Raw genomic sequence first — 19,872 nt, forward strand, 5'->3', positions numbered from 1 at the left:
TGACTGGGCTGGATGGTCCACTTGATACATCCTGAGTGTGGCCTTCGGGATACCTTGCTCCCAGAGCTTGCCAGGGAGGTGGGGGCAGCCCCGGGCTCCTGTTCCCACCTCTGGTGGAACCCCGAGGCTGTGCCGGGCCACGTGTGCCCTGACGTACAGCCACAGCCCAACAAGGTGGGCGTCTGAGGAGGTGACTGGGTGCTGGTCTCGGAGCCATGCTGCCCCTGCCCCAACCAGAAGCTGCTCAGCCCCGGGTCCTCGCCTCCTCTGGGTCATGGTGGTGGTTTGGGGAGAGGGAGGCCACCTGGGGGTGCCCTTTGAGTCCAAGGGGTTACAGGCCGCATCTCCCCGACCCTTGCCTCCTGGCGGCTGCTGGGAGAATGGTGAGCAGCGCGTGAGCCGGGTGGGGCAGGACGTCGGGTGCGCTGCTCTGGCCCCTTCCCCGTGCTGCACGCACGTGCTCACCAGTGGCTGCCTGACGCAGGGGCGGTGCTGTGCTCCCACCGCCTCCCTCTGCCAGACCCCGCGCCTCCCTTTTGCCAAAGCCAGCCCGGCCCCTCGTGACATGAGTGCAGAGCAGAGGTGGCTCTGCTGGGCAGATACACAACGGTGCACCCACCTGTGTCCCAGCTGGTGCAGACCTGGCAATGGAGTTCCTAGGGGCCCTCTGACCCCTCCCCGGTCCTTTAATAAAGACTTCTGCATGGACATGGCCCAGTGGAGCCAGGCAGGCTCAGGATCAGGTGTGCTGTGCCCATCTACCCTCCCTCCAGCCCCTTCTGAGACCCCTGTGTCCCTCCTCACCCCCCCCCACCCACCCCAGGACCCCCGCGGGAGGAAAGAGACAGGGAGGCCACACACACAGCCTGTCGTTTATAGATCTCTGTCTCGTCTGTCCGTCCGTCCACGTATATGCCTGTATATCTCTACAGAAGGGGAAAGGGGGGACTCTCGTGTAAAAATCCAAAATACAATTCTATGAGCACCCGCGTACCGGTCAGTCCGAGTGTGGCCGTGAAGGCCCCAGCAGGCAACTGCTCATGAGGCTGGGCCCTCGGTGCTGACTGGGGGCCATGCCCGCCCAGCCGGCCCGGTACTACTGAGACCAGCCCTGCACTGGGGGGTGGGGGTGGGGTGGGGGTGTGTGGGGCGCAGGCCGGCCCTCCTCCTGGGACCTCTAGGAGACAGTGGGGTCCTTGGCTTTGGGGGGCTCCGAGCCCGTCAGCAGGGAGATGGTGGGGTCGTCTGTGTAGTCATCCCCCTCGGAGAAGTAGGAGCCGTCTCCCAGCTCGAAGAGCACCGGCAGGTCGCCACCCCCTACGTCCACGGAGCCAGGGTCCAGCAGCAGCAGGGGCTGGGCCGTGTAGTGCACCAGCTGCTTCCCTGGGGGGGGGCGGGCAGGTCAGCGTGCTGGCGCGAGGGCACGGGGCGGGGGCGGGGGCGGGGGCGGGCAGGTTCAGCTCACCTGAGTCAGGGCTGCTGCTCTCTGCTTCAAGAGGCCTGGGGGGCTCCTGGGGAGAGAGGAGCTCCTGGATCTGCTGGGGCGGAGGGAGCGTGGTGAGGGTTCCCGGATCCTCTCCCCCGCCACCCCGCCACCCCCATGCTCTACGCACGCTGGCCAGGCTGCTGTCAAGGTCGGGCAGGCTCATGTCAGGCACTGTCACCGAAGGGCTGAACAACTGCAGGGAAGGGAGGGCAGTCAGGCTGTGCCTGTGGGCGGGGCGGGGGGCGGGGCCGGGCCGGGGCGGGGCCGGGACTCACGTCCAGCAGGGTGCTGGTGTCCACGCTGAAGCCGTGGCTTGTCAGCATGGTCTGCAGGTTGTCCAGGTTGGAGTCCATGGCATCCAGGTGGTCGCTGAGCTCGGTCCTGGCCAGACGGAGGGAATCGGGTGAAGCGGCACCCTGGGCGTCCCCACCCAGGCACCTTCCTGCCAGCGCTCACACCCGCCTGCCAGAGAAGGGCTCCCCTCGGCCACCACCCACCCTGCTCGGGCACACGGGAGGCCCTCCAAGGCAGGGCCCCTCTGCGCTGCCAGCCCGGGCCCGGCGGGGCAGTGTGCACAGGGCCGGGATCCTTGGCCACCCCGGGGGAGTGGCTCAGGCCCTGCCGTCCCCGGTCACCGTGAGGCCCCGTAAGGCCTCTGGCAGCACTTTAGGCTGGGTCAAGATGGCAGGAGGGCCAAGGAGGAGTTCAGTGCTCAGAATGGGGTGGGCGCCCAGATCTTCAGGCTCGGTAAGGTTGGGCCTTTGCACCGGAAGACAGCAGGAGGCGGCGAGGAGCCGTGCTCGGCGGTGGCTGGGCCAGCCTCTCCCCCGGTGCCCGCCAGGAAAGACCAGGCCTGGCGGCTGCGAACCAAAAGGCCCTGCCCTCTCCTTAGAGGAGGCCAGTCAGCACAACACCTGGGCCACCCTCTGTCAGTCAGCAACTCAGGGTGCTGGCTGGGGCCCCAGAGCCCGGGGGGCCAGTCCCTGTCGCAGAGGGCCTGGGGCGCCCATTCACCAGGCAGGGCTGAGTGCTCCCAGCCGGGCTGGGGTCTGGTCCGCGGCTGGGGAGGGGCCCGAGCTCTGGCAGAGCCCTCCTCCCTCCCCAGTGGGACAGCGCTAACCCTGGCTGGACTCGGCCATGTAGAGAGGAGGAGGGGCAGGGGAAGAGGCGGGCGACCCCAGACATCTGTGGAGCGCGAGCCACACTGCAAGATAGAAAGACAAGAGCCCCCGGATTGCAGGTGGGGGCCAGGCAGACCCCCAGGCCCCACCCTCGCCTGCCCACCTCTGGGGCAGCAGGACAGACACAGGGACCCAGCAGCCTGCCGCAGGAGAGGGCGGCCTGGCCACACGCCTGGGCTCCTGCAGTGGAAGGGCTGTGGGACCACCTGGTTGGCATCTGTCTCCCTCCCCAGCCCTGAGCTTTGTGCTCAGGGCCAGGTCCGCGAGCTCATCCCCAGCAAGCCCTAAGCCGCAGGCCTGACGGCCGCCCATGTCCAGCCCTCGTCAGAGGCCCGGCCGTGCTTCCAGAAGCCGGTGGGTGAGCGGATGGCACTCACTTGTCCAGGCAGGCTACGCTGAGGCACTTCTCGGGGGCCGAGGCAGGCCGGGGCGAGGGGGGGCGGCCCCCGGCATCGGCGAGGGCCGGGGCCGAGGCAGCCGGCGCAGGCTCGCTCTCCCGCAGGATGGAATCAATGAGGGCGGTCGGGGACAGGGGCGTCTCCACCACGGAGGACGGCTGGCTGGGACTGGCATCCTCTGCCCGGGGGCTCCGAGGTGGGCTGGGGGGCTCCTCCTTGACTCGAACCAGGGGGCTGCTGGACAGGGGCCTGCACAGGGGGCGCACGTGTCAGCAGGCGCCTCCACCAGCCCCACCCGCTCCCGCCTGCTGGGAAGGCGCCGGACCCACCTCTCAGCTACGCTCCCGCCTGCGGAGGCCAAGGGGCTGCCGGGGGCCAGCTCGGTGATGTCGGAGATGATGGGTCCGGAGCTGGCAACAGCGTCTGGGGGGTAGAGGCTGGAGCCGCTATAGGCTGGGGACGGAGCCTGCCACCAGAGGGAGGTGACCACATGCAGCACCTGCCGCCGCCTCAACCCCCCGCCCCGCACGGCACCCACCGCTCACCGAGTAGGGCCCCGGGCCATGGATGCGCTCCAGAGAGAACTGCCGGCCGTACTTGGGCATGGAATGCGCGGAGCTGCTGTCGTTCAGCATCAGCGGGCTGTGGGGAGAGGCAGGTTAGCTGCGTCCCCGGCCTCGGCGGCCCCCAGGACACAGCCAACAGGAGGTGGGCATGCCTAGTGCCTCACATCTTTCTCTTCACCCCCAGGATCCGGTTCGACTGCACCAGCGAGATGAGGAACTGGATGAGCTGCAAGGGGAGAGGTGGTCAGCCTGGCTGCAGACAGGGACCCCGCGCCCCGCCCGCCGGCGTCGCACCTTGTTGACGACTTTCTGCTGTTGGGCGTGCTTCTGCCGCAGGCTGGCCACCTCCCGCCACAGGGCCTCGTTCTCACTGCAACAGACCAGGCGCCGTCGGGGGGCTGCAGGGAGCCCCACGGACACTCCACCCCACCCGGGCAGGAGCAGGGCCAGCTGCCGGCCCATCCCCACCCCACCCGAGCACAGGCTGTGGGACGGTCTGGGGGCCAGGCCAGGGCCCCCGCCCCTCCTCGCGCTGTTGCGCTGCGAAGGGAGGATGCGCAGGGGTGCCAGTTGCGGGGGCAGCGGGGCTGTGGTGGAGACCTGGGCAGGGCCCGCTGGTGCGCCCCAGGATCTGGGCCGAGACCCCCGGGGCTTTCTCGGTCACAGTCGAGGTGGCAGAGCCTTGAGGGCGGCCCCCACCCTTGGCCGACTCTCCCTAGACTGAGGCTGAGAATGGGAGGGGAGTCCAGGGGAAGGGGGCAGTACAGCTTTCAGGCCACAGGGCAGCATGTGGGGGGGTTGTCCCGTGCCTTGAGGGGACCAGAGGTGGCCTCGAGGAGCAGAAAGGGCCACCTGAGCAGCCCACGGTCTGCCACTCCAGAGGGCCAGCCCTGCTCAGCCCCCAGCATGTCCTGTTGACATGCAAGAGACCCTCCTGGCTTCACCCTGAGAGGTGTCCATGTCCCAGAGGCCAAGTTCACCTGGTTCCATCTCCAGGTATCACCCAGCCAGGGGCTTCTGCTGGGCCCTGATGTGAGTAGTCGGGGCCCAGGAGCATCCTCCATGGTCTGGGGGGCATGACGGCCGGCCCTCTGAGCGGCTTTGAGGCCTCACCGAGACACGGCCAGCCACCCCGGGCTGGGGTTCCTGAGGTCCCCAGGGCCCCAAGTACATGGGAGGAGACCTAAGCCAGCCTCCATAGGGGTCCTGGCTCGGGGGAGCCTAGAGCTGGTTCTGTGATGGCCACACATGCCCCAGGGGCAGGGGTTCCAGAAAGAACCCAAAGTGTTTCCTGCTTCCCAGGCCTGAGGAGAGGTGACACCCGTGCTGAGTGATGCCAGGCACGCGCTCGGGGGCTGCGTGAGGAGCCCAAGGGCGTGGCCGCTGCTCCGGGCCCAGCTCTGCTTGCTGCCATGGGAACCGGGTCCAACCCCACCTTCTGGAAACGAGTTCAACCTGGCAGGGTGGGAGGCTGTGCAAGCCTGAACCTAGCTCTGTCTGGAGAGTGGAAGGCCTGAAGCGTCTGTCTTGGAGCCTGTGGGGCGGGACTGGGGGGAGAGACCCTCCGCTGGCGCCCCCTCCCCCTCCTCTGCTTGCTCCCCAGGAGGCCTCTTGGTCCCAGCACCTACTGCTTCATGGCCAGCAGCTTGGAGTCCATGCTCTCCTGCTTCCCCTTCATCAGCTGCACGTCGGTCAGCAGCTTGGTGACACTGTCCTGGTGAATCTTTATGTCCTCGCTCCTCAGGGTGGACACCTGGGTCCCCAGGGGAGCAGTCACTGAGATGGCCTGGGGGGGGCGGGATACAGCAGAAAGGGCCAAGGGGCTGCCGGTCTGGAGGGGCCTTCGCTGTGGTGGCTGACGGAGGAGGGGCTGCCAGCAGGAAGAGGGCTCGGTGCAGCCAGGCCAGCAGGACAGGGGGTGGACGCTGCTCCTGCTGATGGCCTGGAGGGAAGTCCGAGGACGTGGGGGAGGGAGGAGGGCTACTCACGCTGGTCACTTTCCTCTTGATGTTCTCCAGGAGCTGCTCCTGGCCGCGCAGGAAGCACGGGTGCTGGAACTCGGTGTCGTCCCTCTCTGGCTTGACCAGGCCGCCCTGCTCGATGTGGACCACCTTCCGGAAGCCATCTGCGCGCGACAGGGTGGGGCAGTGCTGCCTCAGGGCTGGGGACCCAGCCCTCACTCCGGCACGGCCACCGCCCCGCTGGAGAACGAGGGAGGCTGGGGAAGTGGGGAAATGCCCAGCACTGCCCTCTTGGGAGCCCTGCCTGAGGTGGCTGGGTGGTCTCGGTCTCAGGGAGGCTCCACACCCCCCACGACACCCCCTCCCCCTGCAGGTGCTCGGGATCCGGGCCACGCCCCCGGGCTACCCAGGGCTCAGAGCCTGGGGGCTGCACCAGGCCAGCGAGTGGGGCCCCGGGGCGGCGCACTCACACATGTTGAGCTGCCGCACGAAGCTGGCCATGTTGCTGTGCTTGAAGTACTTGGGCAGCACCTCCTTGGCGAACTGGCCCTGGTCCAGCACGTGGAAGCTGTTCCCACTCTGCCAGGAGACGTGGGGGTCACGCAGCTGCCTCCGTGCAGGTGCTGTGCCCCCACCCAGGGTGGAGGTCTCCCTAGGACCCAGCACCCTTGCCGAGGCCCGCTCACCCGGGCTGCAGAGGGCCGTTCAGGAAGCACCTCAGAGCACGGCAGGCCCCTCCCTCAGGGGGCCTCGTGCTAGCTTTAATCAGCAAATTTCCCCTAAGAACAGCCAAGACCCCAAACGGAGGCAGCCAAGAAAACGGGAACCTGATTTCTGTTACTCTGGAGGAAAACAACACAGTCACGTTCAGAAACGCAGCTTTGTTTTTCTTTTGGCAACAGAGACAAAAAACAGAGATGAACAAAACTGCTACGCTGGGCTTCCCTGGTGGCGCAGTGGTTGAGAGTCCACCTGCCGATGCAGGGGACGCGGGTTCGTGCCCCGGTCCGGGAAGATCCCACGTGCCGCGGAGCGGCTGGGCCCGTGAGCCATGGCCGCCGAGCCTGCGCGTCCGGAGCCTGTGCTCCGCAACGGGAGAGGCCACAACAGTGAGAGGCCCGCGTACCGCAGAAAAAAAAACCCAAAAAATTGCTACGCTGCTCTTCCATTTCTTTCCTGCCCTCAGTCCAAAAGCTACTGGAAGGGCGACAAGGCAGCCCTCTGTGCTGGCAGGGCCCGGGAGCGGGTGCAGTCCTCCCCTGGGACGAGGGACAGGGAAGAGCCGGAAGATCCCCGTGGCGGTGACCAGGACGCAGCAACGTTTCTCAACACGGACAAAGACGGGACAATAAACAGATGTAAGTGTGAGGTGAGGAGAAATGGTGGAAGACAGACCTCTACAGCTTTCTTCCTCCAAAGAAGCAATAAGAAAACGAGCAAAAAATGTTCAGTCAACTTCTTCAGAACCCTGACACTCACCCAAAGGACTGCACCAACATGGGGAGAGTTTATTCAAGAAATGGTTGAATCTCAGCAAGATCAGTGAGCTGCGGCACTCAAACTCGCCCTGTTCCCGCCTCCTTTCCCGTAGCTGTGAAAACCAACAGCTGAAATCGTGGGGGAACCAGCATTCTGGCAGCCACAGGGTGAGGATGGGGCTGGGGCTCCTTCAAGGCCTGTATGGCAACTCCCTGGAAGGTTCCACTTGCAAGGCTGTTTTTGTTTGATTTGACTGGAAGCTCTCTTAGTATAAAAAGCCTTTTCCTAGGGATGTTTGTTGAAAACATCTAGAGGCAATTTTGAAACCTGTGCCTGCCTAAGACAGTGGACAGCAGACGGGGAAAAACAAGCTAACCAGAAAACTTAAAAGGAAGAGCTGGGGAATGAGATATCAAGAGGAGCTTTGAAAAGCTCCAAAATATTCCAGGGGATCTAGAAGTCACATGCCCATGTAGAGCTCTGTGCACACCTGAGAGAGACCTGAAAAGGCCCTCTCACCTCTGGCTGACTGAGGCGCTGCATAAGCAGGAAGTGGAGGAGAAAGTCAAGGTGTCAACTACCTGGCTGGGAGGTGAAGGCACGCCCAGCACATACAGAGTCCGCTGCAGAGGCTGGGAGGGTTATTGTCTCCAGGCATTGAAGGACGTTCCTGCTCCCTTTACTCCCTGACCAATGAGCTAACTGGGCAGAGAACTCAGTGACCACACATAACAAAGAACACAAACTGCCCAGAATTAGTTCAGAAAAGTCACTAAACAAACAAACAGCAACAGCAAGAAACAGCGACAAATCCTGGCGAGCGTAGAAAATCTGATACTGAGTTTAACAAATGCCACATTATATTAATGGACAGTCCAACATTCAACAAAAAGTTACGAAACATGCAAAGAAACAAGGTATGACCCATACATCGGACAGAAGCAACCAAAAGAAACTGTCCCTAAGGAAGCTCAGATGTTGGACTTACTAGACAAAGACTTTAAAATCAGGTATTTGAAATATGTTCAAAGAACAAAACAAAATGGCATCTAAAGAAGTAAAGGAAAGCATAAGAATGATATCTCTTAGAACAAAGAATAACAATAAAGATAGAAGTTATAAATATGAACAAAAAAAAATCCTGGAGTTGAAAAGTGTAACAACTCAGATTTAAAATTCACTAGAGGGCTCAAGAGCAGATCCAAGCAGGAATAAGAAAGAATCGTGAAGGAAGATATTCAACTGAGATTACCTAGGCTGAGAGACAGAAAGAGAAAAGAATGAAGAAAGTGAACAGGCCTCAGAGACAATGTGGTACGCCACCAAAGACCAACATATGCATAAAGGAGAGGAGAGAAAGGGACAGAAAGAATATCTGAAGAAATAATGGCAGAAAACTTCCCAAATTTGATGAAAAATATCCAAGAAGCTTAACAAATTCCAAGGAGAAACTCAAAGAGATTCACATCTAGATATCCATAATCAAACTGAAGAAAGCAAAAGACCAAGGAAGAATCTTGAAAGCAGTTAAGAGAGAATAGACCCATCATGTACAAGGAATCCCTAATAACAGCTAATTTGTCATCAGAAACCATGCAGGCCAGAAGCCAGTGGGATGACATACCAAAAGTGCTGAAAGAAAAAAACCTGTCAGCCAAGAATTCGATATCCAGCAAAACTATCCTCTAAAGATAAAGGCAAGGTTTCTCTGTCTGCGAAGGCAGCTAAGGAGATCCAGTGAACCACTCCAAGGAGAAAAAAAACGAAGCTTATTTAAGTCATCTAAAGTCTCTGGAAATTGTCCTAAAGGCATATAACAAATGAAGAAACATTTATTCAAGAAAACCTAAAACTCAGTAGGAACAGTGAGTCTGTAGCATTTTAGCCATAACTTACTCCCTCTTTCTCACATCAGTTCACCTGGATTGATATGACACTCTGGGAGGCTATGGCCTAGAGGTGGGGATTCCTCTCCCCTCAGTTTACAACCAAGGCTTTCTGTATCTTGCTGAGGGGCAGGCCACCAGCATTTCTCATCCTGTCCAACTTGAAGGTGAAGAGGCTAAATTCCTGGTGATTGCAGCCAAGAGGTTGAGGGTCCTCTTCCCCATTCTGCCCCCGCCTATAGAATGGAGGCTCTACCCCAGGCATGGCAGGCTGAGGATACTGGGGCTTCAATTACCCTCACCCCAGTTAGCCTTTAATTTCTTTTTCTTGTCTTAATGTACTGGGTAGGACTTCCAGTACACTATTAGCTAGAACTGGTGAAAACAGACTTTGTGCTTTGTTCTGATCTTATGAGCAAAGCATTCAGTGTCTTACCATTATGTATGATATTAGGTGTGGGATTTTTTGTGTGTGTGTTGTTTTTTTTTAGAGATCCTTTTGTATCAAGCTGAGGAAGGTCCCTGCTAGCCCTGGTTTTCCTAGTTTCCTGAGGAATTTTTTTTTTAATATCACGAATGTCAAATTTTGTCAAATGCTTTTTCTGAATCAAATAATATGATCATGTGGTTTTTCTTCTCTAGATTGTTAACATGGTGGATTATATTGATTTAAAAATCTTGAACCATCCTTGCATTCCTGGGATAAATCCCATTTGTTGTGACATTATTCTTTTTATGTACTGCCAAATTTGATTTGCTAAAATTTTATAGAAGACATTATGAAGGATATTGGCCTGTAATTTTCTTGGACTGTTTTTGTCTAATCATTTGGGCCTGAAAACTTCTTTCTAGGAAGGTTTATGACTAGGAATTCTATTTCTCCAATAGACTCAGGGCCACTAATAGTTATGTTTCCCCTTGGGTGAGTTTTGGCCGTTTGTGCTTTTCAAGGAATTGGTCCATTTTATCAACTTTACATGCATAGAGATGTTTGTAGTACTTCCTTATTATCCTCTTACCACCTGTGGCGTCTGTAGTGATATATCCTCTGTGATTCCTGATAATAGTAATTTACCTTTTTTCTTCTGTCAGTCATTCCACAAGTTACCGATCTCAATCTTTTGAAAGATTCAGCTTTTGAATTCATTTATCATGTTTTACTGTTTTCAATTTCATTGATTTTTGTTGTCTTTATTATTTCCTTCCTTCTGCTTGCTTTGGGCTTATTTTGCTCTTTTTTACTTTAATGTGGAAGCTCAGACGCCATTCTGATTTCCCTTTTAGCACTGCTTTACGTGGATCTCACACATTTTCAGACAGGAAGAGTTTGGTGGGCTGCTGGGGAATGTCTGTGGCACAGGAGATGGATGTCCTGTCAGATGGAAATGGGGGAGAAAACTGCTCCTCTGGAGTCTGCACTCCTGCGAGTCTTGATGGTGGTATCTGCAGGCTGCCACTGTGCCTCAGTCTCCCCACGTGGCATCTACCATTCACCCACACGACCTCAAGCACATCCTGTCTCACCCTAGGCCAGACTGCTTGCTGAGCTCTACCCTTGCTGACTGATTGGGTGTCTCCACATGGCTGGCCGTCTGGGATGTACCTCCGTATCTCTGAAAAGGAAGCTATAATCTATATACAGTTTACCATTTTAAATGAACAGCTCTCCATTTCTGACACACAGCTGTTTACTCGCACAAGCGAGGAATAGAGAACATTTCCATCTACCCCCCAAACCACCCCTATGTCCCTTTGCAGTCAACCCCCTCCCTCATCCCCAGGCAACCACTGATCTTTTGTCCCCATAGTTTTGCCTTTTCTGGAATGTCATGTAAGTGGAATCACAGGGTATGTAGCCTTTTGTGTTTGTATGTAGCCTTTCACTTAGCATAATGCCTTTGAGATGCAGCCGTAGTGTTGCAAGGGTAAGCTGTTTGTTCCTCTTAAATGCTGAGTAGTATTCCATTGTAGGGATGTCCCACAGTTTGTCTTCTACTCACCAGTTAATGGACATTTGGGTTGTGTCCTGTTTTTGGCTATTATAACTAACTGCTACGAACATTTGTGTCCCGGTTTTTTCCTTCTAGAAGTTATACAGTTTTAGCTCTTATATTTCAGTCTATGTTTAATTTTTGTATATAGTATTAAGCACAGGACAGGCTCACATTTGTGCTTGTGGAAGTCCAATTATTCCAGCACCATTTGTTGAAAAGACAGTTCTTCCTCCATTGAATTACAGTGGCATCTTTGTCAAAAATCAAATAACCTTGAATGGGTGGGCCTACTTCTGGACTCTCTAGTCTGTTCCACTTATTTGTATGTTTATAGTTATGCCAATATCACTCAGTATTAATTATTATAGCTTTACAGTATGTCTTGATATCAGATAGTGTGAGTCTTCCAACTTTGTTCTCCTTAAAAAAAAAAAAAAAGTTTGACTATTCTCTGCCCTTTGCTTTTTCATATAAACTGAAGGTTAGTGCACACAAAAATTTCTGCTTGGACTTCACTGGGGTTGTGTGGAATCTACTTACCTCTTTTTCTCAGCCATGTTTTACAGTTTTCAATGAATAAATCACACACGTATATATGTGTGTGTGTGTGTGTGTGTATATACATATATATATACACATATACACATTTTGCAAGATCTACCCCACGATAACTAGCCTACAGATGGCCTCCAAGGACCCCCACCTCCAGGAGTTCACAGCTTGTGCTGTCCCCTTCCATGATCTACCAAAAGTGTTCTCTATGACCAGCCGCATCCAGCAGACATGATGGTATTTGAGAACACATTACAAGCCCACCTTGGGCTCCCGCTCTCTCAGATCGCTTGCTCTGGGAGAGGCAAGGTGACATGCTGAAAGCAGCCCTAAGGAGAGGTCCACAGGGTGAGGAACTGAGGCTGCCAGCACCCAGCTGAGTCTATTTTTTTTCTAAGATTTTTTTGATGTGGACCGTTTTCAAGGTATTTATTGAATTTGTTACAGTATTAATTGTTTTATCTTTTGGTTTTTTGGCCGAGAGGCATGTGGGACGTTGGCTCCCCGACCAGGGATTGAACCCGCACCCCCTGCATTGGAAGGCGAAGTCTTAACTGCTGGACCACCAGGAAAGTCCCCCCAGCTGAGTCTTGAGATGATTGCACCCTCACAAGAGATCCTGAGGCAGCCAGCTCACGGCTCTCAGACACTGGGAGATAACAAGGGTTTGTTGTTTTAGGCAGTTAGTCTGGAGGTGACTAGTTACACAGCCACAGATAATACAACCAGTAAGTGTTCTGTGGTTTTTGTAGCACTGTAAGTATTTCCATTTTCAACAGCTCGTTACTGGTACATAGAAATATATTCCATTTCTGTATATTGGCCTTGAATCCTGTGACCTCACTAAACTCATTCATTAGTTCTAATAACTTCTCTGTAGGTTCTTTGGGATTTGCTAAGTAAACAATAATGTTTTCTACGAATAGAGTTTTAGTTCTTGCACCTCCATCTTGATGTCTTTTACTTATGGATTTGCCATATTGCCTGACCAGGGCATCCCAAACATATTAAGGAAAAGCAGTAAGAGCAGACATCCTTGCCTTCTTTTCCAGCCTTGGGGGAAAGTATTCAGTTTTTCACCATTAAGTATAATGTTAGCAGTAGGGTTTTTTTGGTACAAGCTTTTTATGCGATTGATGAATTTCCCTTCCTAGTTTGCTGAGCTTTTAAAAAAATTTTATGTATTTATTTATTTTTGGCTGCGTTGGGTCTTCGTTGCTGCACACAGGCTTTCTCTAGTTGTGGCGAGTGAGGGCTATCCTTCGTTGCGCTGCGTGGGCTTCTCATTGTGGTGGCTTCTCTTGTTGCGGAGCACGGGCTCTAGGCGCGCGGGCTTCAGTAGTTGTGGCTTGCGGGCTCTAGAGCTCAGGCTCAGCAGTTGTGGTGCATGGGTTTAGTTGCTCCGCAGCATGTGGGATCTTCCCAGACCAGGGACGGAACCCATGTCCCCTGCACTGGCAGGTGGATTCTTAACCACTGCGCCACTCAGGGAAGTCCCTTGCTGAGTTTTTATCATGAAATGCATATTGAATCTTGTCAAATGCTTCTTCTGCCTCTGTTAAGATCGTGTGGCTTTTCTTCCCCGTTCTGTTGATGTGGTGAGTTACACTAGGTCTTGAGTGTTGACCAGACTTCCACCTACAGGGCCCCTTCCAGTCCCAGGCCTCATGCTGTCTCTGATCGGAAGTCAGTCTCATTCTTATCCTATTCTTCCGTCTGGCTGCTTTTAAGATTTTCTCTTCACCACTTGTTTTCAGCAATTTGATTGTGATGTGCATTGGTTATCATTTTTATTTTTGTGCTTTATCTTCCTTGGGAATCATTGAAATTCTTGGATCTGTGGGTTTACAGCTTTCAAAGAAAAAAAAAAGCTGGGGCAAATTTCAACCAGTATTTCTAAAATTCTCCTTCCTCCTTTACTCTGGAACTTAAATTGTGTGTCAGACCACGTGACATTATCCCCGTAAGGCTCTGCTCACTTTTTTCAGTCTTTTTTTCCTCTCTGTGATCACCAGGCATAGTTTCTTTTGCTAGTCTAGTGTTCAGTGATCTTTTCTTCTGCAGTTTCTAATCTGCTGTTTAATCCCCTCCAGTGACTTATAAAAACAAGCTTTAAACTTTAGAAAGTTAGATTTACAGAAAAGCTAGACAGTACAGAGTTCCCATATATCCCACGCCCCATTTCCCTATTATTAACACCCTGCATTAGTGCATATGCCACAAGTAATGAATCAATATGTTGATAGTTTATTTTTAACCAAAGTCCCCAGTTTGTTCAGATTTCCTTAGTTTTTACCTGATAGGTCTTTCTATTCCAGGACAATCATCTGAGACATTCCATTCCATGCACGTCTCCTTACGTCATTCTCGACAGTCTCAGACTTTCCTGGTTCCTGACGCCCCTGACAGCTCTGAGGACGGGGCTGCTTCTGTGTAGAATGTTGCTCAACTTGGATTCGTCTGATGTTTTCCCCTCATGAGGAGTTGGGGTTATGTAAGTTTTTGGAGAGGAAGACCACAGAGGTGGCTTGCACTGCCCATCAGAGCACGGCAGGGCACACCCGTCAACGTGACTCATCACTGCTGGTGGAGGCCTGTCTGTCAGGCGTCTCCACTGTACAGTCTCTCCCCCCACCCCCTCCTGTACTCCTCAGAAGGAAGTCTGTGTGCAGCCAACACTGAAGGGTGGGAATTACGTGTCACCTCTTTGAAGGGAGTCAACAGAAATAATGTGGAATTCTTCTGCATGGGACACTTGTTCCAGAGGTATTCTGTTCAATTTCCTTCCTTTTTATATCTTCCATTTCTGTCTTAACGTTTTCTCTCTACTTTGAGCAAACAGAGCATCTTAGTAACACCTTTAATGTCCTTGCTCGCCACTTCCATCACGCCTGGATCTGTTACCATGACTCTTCCCTTCTTTGTTACAGGTCACATTCTCATGCCAAGTGGATCATCTATTAGTTTTGACTAGATCCTGGACACGAAGAATTTTACTACATTGTGTCTGAGTTTAGTTGTCTTCCTTTCAAGAGTACTGCACCCTCAGTTCTGCAGGAAAGGATCAGCCTGATCCTTTTTTTTTTTTTTGCGGTACGCGGGCCTCTCACCGTCGTGGCCTCTCCCGTTGCGGAGCACAGGCTCCGGACGTGCAGGCTCAGCGGCCATGGCTCACGGGCCCAGCCGCTCCACGGCACGTGGGATCCTCCCAGACCGGGGCACGAACCCGCGTCCCCTGCATCGGCAGGCGGACTCTCAACCACTGCGCCCCCAGGGAAGCCCTGATCCTTTTAAGGCTTGTTTTTAAGCTCGTTCACACTGCATTTGGGTAGCCTTTTCCCTGGGGCTAATCCAGCCCCACTTTCAAGGCGTGGCTGTTCTGAGGTCCGTGAAAGGCTCTGTATGTTAGGGCGGCCTCTCCGCTCTGGCTGTGAGGAATCAGATGACTCGGCAGCTCTAGGTGAGCCTGGTGATCGCTCACCACGCGGCTCCTCAGCGGCGGTTCTTTCCCTGGAAGTCCTGGGGCGGCGTCCCAGGCCGCCCACACGGATGCGCAAAGCAGCACTCGACCAAGATCCTCGGGCTCACGTGCAGCTCCTCCTCTCTGGTACCAGGCCTTGCAAATTCTGGCTGTCTCAGTCTCTCCGAAGGCCGGGCTCTCAGAGTCTGAACACTGCTTCCAGATAGAACGCCTAGGCACCTGGAGGGCTCACCTGTCCTTCCTGTTTAACAATCCTGAACACTGCTGGTGGGCTGAGTCCATGTTGGATGTGTCCTGCCAGCCTGACCTTAAGGTGTGTTAGAAGTTTGAGAGGGCCTTCTGGTGAGTCCATCGCAGAGCCCGATGCCTCCTCCTCCTCTGCTGACCACGTGCAATTCTTGCAGGAAGTCCTGGCTTACCCTTGGGTATAACGGAAACCAGTGACGGGAAATACGGCAGGACCAGGGAGCAGCTGTTGCCCAGCTGCTGGCTGGTGAGCAATGCCCTTGCCCCTGCGATGCAGTTCTTAGTAAATATCAAGTCTTACTGTAAATTCAGAGTCTGTGGCCCTATTTCCTACACAACTGTGAACAACCTGAAACGTATACAAAGTTTTGCATGTAAGTACATTTTTACAGAGGGAGGATCTCTGTCTTTGAATATTTTCTCAAAGCGCCCACAACTCAACAGGATTAACATCCACGGTAATTCCATGAGAGGCCTACCGGTACTTCTCAAGTATATTCCCAGAAAAAAAGGCCCGTTTTAGTCCCCCAGCCAAAGAGACTGGTGTGTGTGATGTGCTCCAGGAGCAGTGGGCGTGTCGCTGGCACCCACGTGCAGTGTGAGCACTAGAGCCGCGTGGACGCAGCAGCAGAGAAACGCAGCCTGGCGGGAGGACACGGGAGGCACAAGGCGGGGTGCAGAGGGGAGCTCGCTTTCGGTCCCCTCCCCGGCCTTTGTCTTGTCCTCAACTGAGGATAGGACCATCTGCACCGTCCTCACGTCATTTTCTTATTTCTGCTCAGGGACGCAGCACAGGCCCCATGACCAAAGCATCCCCGCTCATGTCCAGCCGCTGGCCCCATGCTCAGGTCTCCAGGCCCAGCTGAACATCTGCACACGGGTGACTGCTGACTCAGTAACTGCCGGCGCCCTCCCAGTGGGAGGAGACTGTGGGGCAGCTGCCAGCGCCTCCAAGATCGGGAAACATTCAGGGAGCCGGCCTCCCTCCTTCCACAGCCTGCAAAGCCAGCCCCTGCGAGCCCTGCAGATCTCAAGGAAACCCTGCAGCCAAAGGTGCAGGCTCTGAGGTCTTCACCCGGCTCCCGTGATATCTGATGGGAGCTGACCGCTCATTCCAGGGTGGGTCCTAAGGACCCTGCTGACCACTCCCTGGTCCTTTAATAAAGAATTCTGACCACACACAGCCCAGTGGAGCCAGGCAGGCTCAGGCTCAGGTGTGCTGTGCCCATCTACCCTCCCTCCAGCCCCTTCTGAGACCCCTGTGCCCCTCCTCACCCCCCCCGCCCACCCCAGGACCGTGGAGGGAGGAAAGAGACAGGAGGCCACACACATAGCCTGCCGTTTATAGATCTCTGCCCGTCTCGTCCATCCATCCATCCATCTATACATTTACCTATATATCTCTACGGAAGGGGAAGGGGGGGGACTCTAGTGTAAAAATACAAACTACAGTTCTATGAGCACCAAGTACTGGTTAGTCCGAGTGTGGCCGGGGTCAAGCTAAGAAAGCAGGTAGGGACTTCCCTGGTGGCGCAGTGGTTAAGAATCCGCCTGCCAATGCAGGGGACACAGATTCGAGCCCTGGTCCGGGAAGATCCCACATGCCGCGGAGCAACTAAACCCGTGCACCACAACTACTGAGCCTGCGCTCTAGAGCCCGCGAGCCACAACTACTGAGCCCATGTGCCTAGAGCCTATGCTCCCTAACAAGAGAAGCCACGACAATGAGAAGCCCGTGCACCGCAACAGAGTAGTCCCCGCTCGCCACAACTAGAGAAAGCCCGCACACAGCAACGAAGACCCAAGGCAGCCAAAAATAAATAAATATATTTATTTAAAAAAAAAAGAAAAGAAAGCAAGCAGGTGGGGTGGAGCCGGAGCCCGGACCCCACAGGTGGAGGCCTCGCGTTGCCCTCTACCCGGGAGACGCGGAGCATGGCGAGGGCAGGCGTGAGCCAGAGCTGGACGCCTCTGGCTCCAGAGGTGAGCGAGAGACCGTGGACTTCGGGTCCTGCTCAGCAGTCCCCCAGCTCTTTGTCTGTTTCCTGATGTCTCTGGGACTCAGTTCCCGTGTCTCTAAAAGGCCGGCTATCACCTCCACGTGGGGCTGTGGAAGGAGGGGAACCGATACCCGAGGGGCTGGGCCTCCCGCTGCGCAGAGGGACTGGATAGGGACAGCCGTGTCCTGTTTGGCAGGTGCAGGGGGCACCGGGAGCCTCCAGGCCCCCAGCGAGGTGCCTGCAGCCTAAAAGCAGAGCCTCCTTCCCCTGCGCGCTCCCCCCCCCCCGGTCCCTGTCCTGTGGGAGTGGGGTCAGGAGAGCCGCTGCATTCGCCAGCTTCCCTCCCGAGGGCGGTGGAGCCTCGGGTCCTGCAGGGCAGCCCCGGCCTATTCAGCAGTGGCCCCACACCAAGCGCATTGGTAACTGGCAGGGGGTCTGGAAGGGGGGGAGCCAACACGACTCTCTGGGCAGCGACGTGCTGGCCGTCCGCTGGGCTGTGCAGAGGCCGCACAACACTGCCGGACTGGCCCCCCGGCCAGAGTTTCTGGGGCCGGAAGCCACCCCCCCACATTATCAGCCTTGAGGGTCAGCCACCCCACCACCGCCTTTCCCTGGTCCCCTGGGTCAAACGCAGGGAGAGTCCTCGGCAGAATGGGGAGAAAACTTCCAGCACAAGGGGGAAGGCACCGAGAGCACAGATGCCAGAACCTTCCAAGGTCTCTGGAAGCTGGACTTTGGGCTGCAAGTCTGCAGAAGTCTCCATGAGGACTTTTTGACAGAGGCCCGGGGCTTGTGTGTGCATCACTGAGGCCTTAGGCAGGGGGCTGTCTCCTTTCTCGGGGCTGGGCAGCTCTGCAGACCGTGCCCAACCCAGAAAAGGGCTCCGTTTCTGTCCTGCCTGGCAGAGCCAGCCCGCCCGCTGCGTCCTGCACCAAGCACACCCTGCTCGGCCTGTGGACAGACCAGGGGGGCTCAAATGCACAGGCTCCAGTCAGCACCCCTCTACCCCCGGGGAGGAAGTGCCAGCAGGGCCGGCGGGGGGCGCAGCCACTGTGAACGAGGCTGTCTCAGGCTTGATGGTTCCCGCTTTCCTGCTCCAAGGCCTTGCCCAGAGCACAGGCAGTGGGACTTGGAGAACCTGCTGGTGCGGCTTCGCCCGCTGCCTCACGATCTTTAAGCAGAAGCAGTGAGCAGGTCAAAAGGTGGGGCGATCACCCCAGTAGGACTAAGCTCGGAACATCCCAAAAGATCTCTGATGCCCCTCCCCAAACCGGGTAAGAGTGCTGCCCGGGAGTTAAGGGAAAGGGGAAAGAGGAAGAAGGAAGGATGACAGAAACATGGGGTCATTTCCTCGGGTCTGCAAAGTTCAAGGCCTGCAACGAAGGGATGGTGGTAACAGGACAAGCTTTAGGAAAGCACGGCCCCCTCTCTGGGAATGCTGCCCACCATCACAGAGACAAGCAGTGGGAAGGCAGAGTGCCACATGGATGTGCTACTTGGACCAACACGAAGTGTCCCCCACAAGGACGCGGCAGGATTTCTAGTCTCTTTACTCCCTCTCCCCCTCTTGAGGCAGAGCTTCAGCAGACAACCCAGGAACGAGGACCCAGCCTCCAGTTCTGGGCTCGCTTCAGCCCTGACTGCTTCCTTCCTAAGGGCTTAAGACTATGAAAGACAAGTACTTAGGAGAGTCTGAGAAAGCCAGCGTCTGGACCCTCAGGAGAGCAAGCATGTCTGAAGGCGCCCAGAGGCTCCGCAGCCCAGGGCGGCCTAAGCCACCCATCTGCCGGCCCTGAGCTATGGCTCCGGCCTTCCCCGGACACGACGTCACAGCCCGGACGTGAACGGCAGATTCTCGGCCGCAACTCCAGACAGTCTCTGCTGTACCTCTGCAAGCCTGAATTGTCCGGTCTGCAGGGTCAGACCACGGAAACGAGCCTGCTGCCAGGCAACTGGAGGCAGGGACGCGAACGAAGACGTCCCGAGAGGAATGAAAAACAAAGTCGCTCTTGGGAAACCCGGCTCTGGTCTCCGGACACGGGCTCGAGACCCACTGGAACTTTATGACGTTTTGCTTTCTGTTTTCGCTCCTTTTCCTTTTCCACTAGAGTAACGCCCTCCAATTCCTGTGTCAAGCCCTGATTTCTTCCCAAAGGCTGCCGACCCCACCACCCTGGTAACTCATCTAAGAAGCTACGGGGGCCACCTGGGCACAACGCTCGCCAGCGAAACTGGGCGCTGCCCCAAGGCCAGACGCGCTTCCGCAGTTGTCCCGCACATAGTCGGCGCGAGACCGAGGAGGAGAGGCCCCTCCTGCCCAGCCCAGGGGAGCGCGCGGCAGGAGCGACGAGGGGCGGCCTCGGACGCTCTTTCCCGACGCCCTGCTGCCCGCCCCCAAAAGCCCCGGGCCGGCGCGCCCAGCCCCTCACCGGGCTCCAGCAGATAAGCGCGTCCGTGTCCGGGTCGCTCACGAGGGTCCACAGCTTGGTCAGGAAGGCCGGGACGTTGCTGGGCCCCGCCGCGCCCGGGCCCACGGGCAGATCCATAGCGGGCGAGGCGGGAGAAACGGAGGTAGCGATCACGAGGAGGGGCTGAGGGCCGGGCTAGCGCCGCCGCCGCGCCTCCCGCTCGGGCCGCGCCGC

At 56.0% G+C, this 19,872-nt stretch overlaps 1 protein-coding gene and 1 long non-coding RNA gene across 7 annotated transcripts; one reads left to right on the top strand and one right to left on the bottom strand.

The window, feature by feature from the left end:
* Positions 1-858: 858 nt before the first annotated feature.
* On the bottom strand, positions 859-19,794 carry HSF1 (heat shock transcription factor 1). 6 transcript variants are annotated; one of them, XM_067712582.1, is made up of 14 exons: positions 19,660-19,794; positions 6,063-6,171; positions 5,620-5,756; positions 5,260-5,384; positions 3,926-4,001; positions 3,796-3,857; positions 3,611-3,707; positions 3,395-3,531; positions 3,045-3,314; positions 2,607-2,690; positions 1,762-1,867; positions 1,614-1,679; positions 1,466-1,535; positions 859-1,383 (listed from the first exon to the last, which is right to left on the bottom strand). In XM_067712582.1, the coding sequence occupies exons 1-14, from the start codon at positions 19,774-19,776 to the stop codon at positions 1,178-1,180; spliced, it is 1,662 nt and encodes a 553-aa protein (XP_067568683.1). In that variant the 5' UTR covers positions 19,777-19,794; the 3' UTR covers positions 859-1,177. The 6 variants fall into 6 exon arrangements, with proteins under 6 accessions (XP_067568683.1, XP_067568682.1, XP_067568681.1 ...); XM_067712581.1 differs by having other exon boundaries at positions 1,466-1,511; positions 5,260-5,417; XM_067712580.1 differs by having other exon boundaries at positions 5,260-5,417.
* LOC137210584 (uncharacterized) lies at positions 5,750-17,222 on the top strand. Its single transcript, XR_010936622.1, has 3 exons — positions 5,750-15,297; positions 15,389-15,477; positions 16,013-17,222. It is a non-coding gene; the product is annotated as an uncharacterized lncRNA (long non-coding RNA).
* Positions 19,795-19,872: the final 78 nt, after the last annotated feature.

This window comes from Pseudorca crassidens, chromosome 17 (genome assembly GCF_039906515.1).
Source record: "Pseudorca crassidens isolate mPseCra1 chromosome 17, mPseCra1.hap1, whole genome shotgun sequence".
Classification (NCBI taxonomy): domain Eukaryota; kingdom Metazoa; phylum Chordata; class Mammalia; order Artiodactyla; family Delphinidae; genus Pseudorca; species Pseudorca crassidens.